General features: G+C 36.7%; 1 protein-coding gene across 2 annotated transcripts; it reads right to left on the bottom strand.

The window, feature by feature from the left end:
* Positions 1-2791: 2791 nt before the first annotated feature.
* Positions 2792-6234, bottom strand: LOC103401089 (aldehyde dehydrogenase family 3 member F1-like). Of its 2 annotated transcripts, none has more exons than XM_008339795.4 (11): positions 6026-6234; positions 5699-5915; positions 5200-5268; positions 4953-5049; positions 4634-4840; positions 4388-4512; positions 4188-4292; positions 3923-4095; positions 3733-3823; positions 3490-3639; positions 2792-3400 (listed from the first exon to the last, which is right to left on the bottom strand). In XM_008339795.4, exons 1-11 carry the CDS (start codon positions 6031-6033, stop codon positions 3164-3166), a joined length of 1479 nt encoding a protein of 492 aa, XP_008338017.3. In that variant the 5' UTR covers positions 6034-6234; the 3' UTR covers positions 2792-3163. The 2 variants fall into 2 exon arrangements, with proteins under 2 accessions (XP_008338017.3, XP_070669247.1); XM_070813146.1 differs by having other exon boundaries at positions 6212-6229.
* Positions 6235-9204: the final 2970 nt, after the last annotated feature.

The raw sequence follows: 9204 nt of genomic DNA, 5'->3' as shown, positions 1-9204 counted from the left end.
GGAACATATAGGGCAAGTGAGAAGGATACAAGGAAGCATGTGAAGACAAGTGTAACAGAACACGTGCCGGTACATCCACTACTTTGTCAACAACAAAGGTATCCCATATCATCAGGGTCGAACGTACTCTAGATTCGATGGACTTGTTTTGACCCTTAAATTCTTGAGTTAGCCTTATACTCTGGAGGAAACCAGAAAACCCTCAAGCCCAGTTCAAGAATAAGCCTGTGGAAAGTTACTTCTTCAAAAGCAAAAGTATCTTATATCATCTCTTCTCCATTTGCTTATCCTTATCCTTGTTGCTATTTATGACACAAGGAGAAGGAGAACAATCAACCGGAAGCCAAAGTCGAACCTTTGATCTAGGTTGCTTGCTTGGAAGTCTGATTGCTTACCTTGTCTGTTACCTCCTTCGTCAAATCTCCTAGCTCGGCGACTTGGGGGACTCCTACTATAGAGTTTGTATCGCACTTGACCAAGCCCGAAACAACAAGTAAGCTTCAATTGAAATTGATACATTACCTTGTGCATCTTTATCGGTTAAAGATACCACCCCTGGATGGAGGAAAAGTACTTCCAGAGAAGATGCCACATCTACAAATGAGATAGATAAGGCAAGTGAAAATGATACCACACTTTGGTACTTAGAAGTTTAGTGATTACTCAATGGCTTGGATCTTGCAAGTCCACAACCGAGGAGCTTCCCTTACTCGAGAACTTAGGGGAGCACTGTTTGTACCATACTTGACCAATCCCGAAACTACTGAGCACCGGTCAACGTTATACCGTCAAGGACCCAGAAGAGTTTCCCTCCAACCAGGAGGTCAATCACAGCGCGACACGTGTCGACATCAGAAGCCAATCATAGCGCGACATGTGTCAACATCAGAAGAAAATCACAACACGACACGTGTCAATGTCAGAATGAAATTAGAAACTCTCTTCTATAAATAGAGATCATTCTCTCACAATATTTCCTAATATCATTTGTACTAAATCATTCACTTGTACTCACTAAATGAGAGCTTGAACCTATGTACTTGTGTAAACCCTTCACAATTAATGAGAACTCCTCTACTCCGTTGATGTAGCCAATCTGGGTGAACCACGTACATCTTGTGTTTGCTTTTCTGTCTCTATCCATTTACATACTTATCCACACTAGTGACTGGAGCAATCTAGCGAAGGTCACAAACTTAACACTTTCTGTTGTACCAAAGTCCTCACTGATTTTGTGCATCAACAAGTTTCATCCTCGATGTTTTTCTTTGTCTATTAGAATCAGTCAAAAATTATGTTAAGCAATAATGTGTGGAGACAAATGTAAAGGATAAAATTGTCATTTGATTTAGAGTTTCCGTCTATAATGTGTCTCTTAGGTGAGGATATCAGTGAATATCTCCTAGTGAGTATTTTAATTTTGTGCTCATTTGTTATTGGCTTCTCACATGTCTACTTCGTTGTTTCCACTAGCTTCATCAACGTTGCTAATTTTAAAATTTATGTTAGTATTCATGTTGTAATGATCATTAATTAGTTCTATATCAGTTCATCTTCGGAGTGTTCGACATTTTCATCATTAAAAATGGAGCTCCTTTCGCTGTGGATGATTTCAAGACATGACTACATTATTTTGCATATTCTTGGGCTTTTCTCGTGGCAACTATAATTTGATCAAAGTGGTATCCTTTTCTTGTTATGTTGAAATCTCTTTGAACTGAGAACCTCTTGTATCGTCTTTAATTTCTTTATGAATTCTTAATATTGTAATAAAATGAGAAACAAAGGGGCAAAACATTTTTATTTTAGTGATAGTGAATCAAGGCTGATAGGCATTACTTTCAAGATTCAGATTAACTGTTGAGCGCACTGTCCACCGTAAGGGCATTAAATGAAGGAGGTGAATTTTCTGTCCTTCCATTTCCATACTTTTTCCATCCCTTTCTGTTTTATGTGGTCATAGTTAAGCCACGTCAATATTTTACATTTCTATTACTTTTTGTTTTATTATTTTTATAAAAAAATCAATATAAAATGTTAACGTGGCTTAACCGTGACCACACAAACAGAAGGGGATGAGAAGAGTATGGAAATAGGAGGGTAGACAATCCACCTCCTTAAATGAAACCCTGAAAGGTCGTTTACAATTGGTTTAAATTGAGTGAGGTTCCTCACCAGTCATTTTTTGTGAGAATTCTCACTGGATTTTCTTTGTGAGGATTCTCGTCGAATTCTTTTTGTGAGGATTTCAGGAATCTTCAAATCACATTCGTTCATCGTACATCGTGTGATCAGAAATTATTGTAAATTTTTTTATTTAAAATTGAATATAAACAGTACTAATAAATATATGATTGAAGGATTTATGAGATCTTCACAAAGAAAATTTGGCGAAGAAGCTCTCTCATTTAAAGTTAGGTCATAAATTTTGTTTGAGAAGAACCACAGATTTGGTAACAAATCCTAAATATTGGGAGAACGATCTTTGCTTAAACCTAATTTTATTTGGAATGCATCGTGCCACTGCCACAGAACAAAATAAATGTTTGAAAGTTATTGTACCTACAAACATTATTATTTGGACTTTCGCGTTTTCTTTATTTGGTTCACCTGATCATCCTGTATATTGGACAATAATTTGAACCGTCTTATTTGGATATTCGCGTTATATTTCCTTAGCCTTATTTTCTTATTTTTGTTCTTGAAGAAAAAGAAAGTCAGATGGTTGAAAAAATTATGGTTCATACAAGATTTAAAAAATATGAAGTGCAGTAATATAAATAGAAGAAGATACACCAAGTACAAATAATTATAATAAAATTCTTACAACAAAAGAACAATTATCATAGAATTACCTTCGTAGTTCATAACAAAAACTAATAATAAAACATGAACGCTAAATATTTTCTTTTGAAGATCAAGATAAGATAGTAAGATACCATCTTAGAAGCAGGCCTCAAGCAGCCCTCAAGTAGCCCTTTTTTCCCAGTAATTTCGAGGTCGACTTTTATTTTTTATTACAAACGATATTAATGTTCTAAATTATACTAAGGGGAGGGGAAAACGTTTGCACACCAGATGCGATGAATTGAAAAGGAATACCCTATCTATCAGGGCAGTCCATCACTTGCTCGTGGTTTATTTTTATGACTCAATATAAACTCTACCTCTTAAGTCCCAGGAGGAGCAAAGCAAGACTAATGTAATCGAAATTGTAGGCGAATCTGATAAATTTATCTTTGAAGTCATTCCATGGAGGATATCTAGACCCAAATTCGATGATGAAGTTTGCTCGCATAACCGCTTTCTCGTGGCTGAAAGTATCGAAGGAATACTTGCCATGGTACCTTCCAAAGCCGCTCTGACCAACACCGCCAAACGGTATAGAATCACACACAAACTGTAGATAGAAAGATTTGTGATGGAGTTAGGTCTTGGAAAATCATATAGGAAAATGAAAATACTTATTAGAGGAGAAAAATGCAGTACTTGAATCAAGATGTCATTGAAAACCACAGTTCCTGAGGATGTTTCGGATACAATCCGTCTCCTCAAGTTTTCATCTTTAGTGAAGGCGTAGATGGCTAGAGGTTTTGGCTTTGAATTTATGAACTCTATGCTTTCTTCAATCTTTTTCAGCTGTACAAATCAAAGTAAGGAGGTTTTTAGGAGTTTGGAACAAAATTTCTGGAGCGTTCAAGAATCACAGAAGGGTCTATGTCAATTTCTCACAGTGATTATTGGAAGCAGCGGGCCAAAGATTTCTTCCGTCATGATTGCAGCATTGAGCGGAGGATCTAACAAGATCGTTGGCTCTATGAACCTGAAAAGTTCGATGAGCATTATATACGACAGCAGTTGCTTCTGAATTATCTTACCAAATTCGACAAACTGGGGAACTGCTAAAAGGGTGAGAAGTTACAGGTTTTCTTCATCAAGTGAACCACCATATACAATGGAATCTGCAACGAGAGGGTCTTTGAGAAGATTACGCAGCCTTTCAAAATGGCGCTTATTTACGACTCTAGCTATGCACTTCGAGTCTTTTGGACTTTCACTATAAAATCTCTTGATTGTTTTCTTCAGTAAGTCAATCTAAAACACAAACAAATCTGACATGAAATCATCTCAATTCTGATTGACCATTAGACCTTACTCATAACTGTAAAGCAAATATTTATGTTTACCGCCATGGAAGCAAACTTTTCCTCAACGAGCATATAATCAACTCCGATACATGCCTGTCCATTGCAAGGTCCCCACTTCCCTCCTACTATTCGTTTGACTGCAACCTTCAGGCCGACACAACAAAAGCAATAAGAGTAAATATGTGTAGGTAAAGATCTTAATCCCACAACCATTAGGTTATAGTTACTCCAAAAAAAACCTTCAAATCTGAAGCATTGGAGAGTGAATCCAGGACAATAGGGCATTTTCCACCCAGCTCTAGTGTAACCGGTGTTAAATTCTTTGCAGCTGCGGACATGACCATCCGTCCTACCTGTGCACTTCCTGATAGAGGCAAATTTATGCTTTTATTCATGAGAGATCGCCAAAGCAACAAAGCATGACAACACAATACGTTGGGTGTGAACTAATATATGTACTCTGAGGTGATCGCAGAAATATATACCAGTAAAGAATATCTTGTCCCATTTCTGCTGCAGGAGGAGTTCACTGATTTCTGACCCACCCTCAATAACTTCAACTGCTTTGCCGTCCAAGTATTGAGGGACGGTCTTGGCAAGAAAAGAAGAGCACGCCGGTGCTTGCTCTGAAGGTTTTAGAACCACTACGTTCCCTGCAGCTATTGCTCCGATCACAGGGTCCAACGCCAAGGCTGCATAAACGCCGAAAATATCTATTCATAACGATCTAATACAGCACACCTTATGAGATCTCCTTAGATGCAACATATATATACAATCATATTACAAATCAACTGCACTCACATATTGGGAAGTTCCAAGATGCAAATATGAGAACTACGCCGAGGGGTTCCGGCAGCACCTCCCCGCTCGTCGGAAACAAAAGCAACGGCAATCGTGCCTGCCCAAATGCCAGAAATTTACATAAATGACAGAAGTAGCAAAACCCTAACTCAGCAGTGCTACACTTTCCTGAACAATTTTGAGTTAAAACCTAAGCTGAACAAATGCAACCATAACAAATAAGGTCAATTAGTAGATTTCAATGTACCTTTTTAGGAGCAGCCCATTTCTCCAAATTGCTCAAACTATGGTTGAGTGATTTTTTCACAACTCCAACCTACAATCAAATAGCAAAACAAAATTTGCTTTTGTATTATACACACAAAACTAATTTTTTTTTGCCTTGTATGTGCTTCAATACTAAAACTTATCACGGGCAAAGGCCGAATGGCCGATCACGATTAAATTGCCATAAATTCTCACCCATCGATATGGTTGAAAATACACGATAAATTGGCAAAGAGGATCAGAAATCAAATATGGAAAAGAAATCAAATCTCAATTGTTAAACTAACCAAATCATAAAATAACTATGTTTTTATCAATCAGAAATAGACGACACACAAAAAACTGATCATTTCAACAATTGAGATTTGAATAATAACGGTATATTTTTATTGGCGAAAACAATATCGACATATTATTGATGAAACAATTAAAGAACAGACGTTGTGCCATAATAACACAAATTAAAGAAGTAGTCCTACTTCATCCCGATAAGATTCAACTGGGTGCTTGCCAAGATCTTGATCGAGAGCTTTGAAAATCTTCTCTTCGTTGCCATTCACGAGCTCCAGAAGTGCACTGAGTTGTTTTTTCCTCCATGCAACGCTTCTGGTTATTCCACTTTTGAATGTTTGCCTCAGCTTAGACAAAGTTTCCTCCACTTCTCTCACTGCTTCCATGGCTGTAACTGTATGAGTTCTGAACTCCAAAAATGTCAAAGAACTTAAAAGCACGGACGCCAACTTTTGGAAATTTCAATTCAGAAGCATAACAAAACAATTAACTTTAATTGTAGACAACAACTATACCGTTCCATTAAACGAATCCAACTAATTGCTTAGACTTTTTTTTTTTTGTTGTTGTAAAAACTTAGTAGTTAGATGTGGATGTCGATGCGTGAGCCAAAAACAAGTTGCAGTTTTTACTTCCTGCAGTCTTCATCTAACTTGGTTCAAGACGGGACTAGTTAGAAATCAATACAAAATCAATGCTACCTGACCCACCGATGTCTGCAGAAACGTGGCATGATTATGGGACGACTGACAGTTGATTCATGTGAATCCCATTGTGATTAACGCTTGTCGTTGTATCAGAGTGTCACACACGAGGGAAGAGATGTATACATATCTTCTAATTTCTATCAAAGAATTTCCAATGCAAACACTCATTCTTAACACATATTTTTATATTTGAATTTTAAATAGTGAGTTTATGTATTTTGATTTTCTGAACATTGGACTCAAAATTCATATTTGAGTTCTAACTATTCGGTTATGTGCATAGTGTATTGGAGAGAATTAGACTCAAAACTCAAATTTCATTTTTCTTAATTGAATAACATTTTTCTAGTTGACATGAGTTCCATCTTAGATTCAAATCTCACGTTGAAATCTAAATTTGAGTAACTTCACCAGAGACTTATATATGAGTTTTAAGTCTTTAGTGCATTACTTACTCATATTTATACTGAAATATGATATTTGAATCCAAATTTTCCGGTGCGAGTGCTCTCAACGACTGTTGTTGCATAACACGACCACTGACAATTGATGTTAGCTTAATTCTTTTTTCATCTCTCTTATAATGTGTCTTGCAAGAGGGAGCAAAAACTGTATATGTACATGATTTTACAAGATATCCCCGCGAAGAGACAAGTGCATAACTTTTAATTTGTCACGTAATGCATACATATGTAATTCAAATTAGCGATGAAAGAAAAATATATAACTAAGAAATAAAAAAGGAAAAAAGACTTTAGTGATGCATCTCAGTACGCCGTTGGACATTGTTTTCAGATTCAGATAAGCTTCTTGACTGCACTTCCCACCTAACAGCATCAAATGGGCTGGAGATAAGCCATGACTGCCATTACCAGCAAACCATATCCTCAAGTAAAAGTCCACATATTTAGGGCTGGTTTGGTATTGCTGTGCTTTGAAAAAAAAGCTGCTGTGAGAATAAGCGGCTGTGCTGTGAGAATAAGCGGCTGTGAAATAAATCAGCAGAGCGTTTGGTAAACTTTTTTATAAAAGTGCTTTTGGAAAGAAAAGCAGTCTGATAGTGGGTCTTTTCATTAAAGGAGCACTGTAGCTCCGTGTGCTTTGAAAAAAAGCCAGTTTTCCAAAGCTGCAAATAGCAGCTTCAACTTTTTCCTTTGATTTCAGCTTATTCTCACAGCAGCTTCCAAAATAAGCCCTTTTTTTTTCAGTTTACCAAACACCTAAAACCCTCACAGTTTTTTTTCATAGGTGCTTTTTTTTTAAGCACCTCACTCCCAAACTAAGTCTTAATCACTTAGCGAATAAAATACTTTTGTAGTATAAATTTTATATCTGTTCAATTTCTTAGTTTTTCATTTGAAGATTATTTTTACTAAAAATCATTTAAATCAGAGATCGTCTAGTCATTCAAATATATAAAATAAATTGACAAGTGTGAGTATCAACTAACATATTTATAATAAACCGTTTATGTATTTAAGACATTTGGATAACTAAACAATCTACAATTTGAAAGATTTTTTTCTAAAAATAATCGTTAAATAAATGAAACATGTACATTCCCTAATAAAGAGATGTAAGAAAAATGGAACCCCAACGTGGTGGTCCAATGGTTCTAAGTTAGGTCATCGATTTTATTTGGGAAGGAATTGCATGGACCACAATTTCTGGTAATAAATCCTAAATATCCAAACCACTGAAAAAATGGCTTAAAATGTGAGAAAGTTGTTCCGTCTACAACAATTTTTTTTTTTATTATTCTTTTTCAGAAATGCTACCGCTCATCTTGATCAAACCTTCTCATTCTATTCTTTTAAGTTCTTTTTTCTTATCTTGCAAAATCGTATAATAATTGAAATTGTCTCGGAATTTCATTAAATTTGACCCTAAATCTAAATCCTTAAAATTTGAGATTAACTTAAAAAATACAGTTGGAATATTGTTCACATTGAAGTATGAAAATGAAAGCTGACAAGGTTACTAACACTCCTCTTTTTGTTTTCTTTTTTATATATCTTATTATGGGGCTGGGTCTTTGATTGGACATGATTTTAAGTCTTTAAGGGTCCGTTTGTTTGACAGGATTAAGAAGGACTAGACTGGATTAGACTATAATCCTTTGTTTGGTGTGCACCAGGATTAGCTTTAATGAGCTTAGCAGGGATTCGCTCGGATTAAACACCTCTTTAGCCGTTCTTAACGAGGATCCCCAATTTTGGGCGGACTCGTAAGCCAGAGAAAACACGAGAGATTTTTTGCGTCTTCCCTCATCGTCCTTGTCTCTGCGTCTTCCCTCATCGTCGTCCTTGCCGTGCTCCCTCATCGTCGTCCTCCTCACCCACATCGCTACGTCTTCGCTCATCTGCATCTTTTCGCCCTCATCTGCCTCGAGTTGTCTGGTAAGCTTCGAATCTTCGATTTATTTTGTCGATTTGTGTGGATTTGTTTGTGATATTAACTGAGCTTTATTTGATTTTGTTGTTTTGGGTTTGAGAAATTTTCAATCATAGACCTCTGCACTTGAACAAATTAGGGTTTTGATATTTAGGTGAATTTGAGATTAGAATTTGGAGTTTTCATAAGATGAGATGGAACTTGGGAATTTAGGATGTCAAAGTTGTCAAACTTGGAAGTCCTACCGACATACTGTTTTCAATTTTTAAAATTTGGGGTTTTAACAATGGGAGTACTCTGTATGTGTGTGTCTGTGCGTGTGTGTGTGTGTTTGTGTACTCTGTGTGTGTGTGTATGTGTGTGTGTGTGTGTGTGTTTGTGTGTACTCTGTGTGTGTGTGAGTGTAATATGTGTGTGTGCGTGTGTGTATTCTGCACATTTGAAAGGATAGTGTGTGTGTGTGTGTGTGTGTGTGTGTGTGTGTGTGTGTGTGTGTGTGTGTGTGTGTGTGTGTTTGTGTACTCTATGTGTGTGTGTATGTGTGTAATTTCTGTGTGTGTGTGCGCGCGCGCCCGTGTGTGTGTGTGTGTGCT

This window comes from Malus domestica, chromosome 15 (genome assembly GCF_042453785.1).
Source record: "Malus domestica chromosome 15, GDT2T_hap1".
Taxonomy (NCBI): domain Eukaryota; kingdom Viridiplantae; phylum Streptophyta; class Magnoliopsida; order Rosales; family Rosaceae; genus Malus; species Malus domestica.
This window is presented reverse-complemented; position numbering and strand designations above follow the sequence as displayed.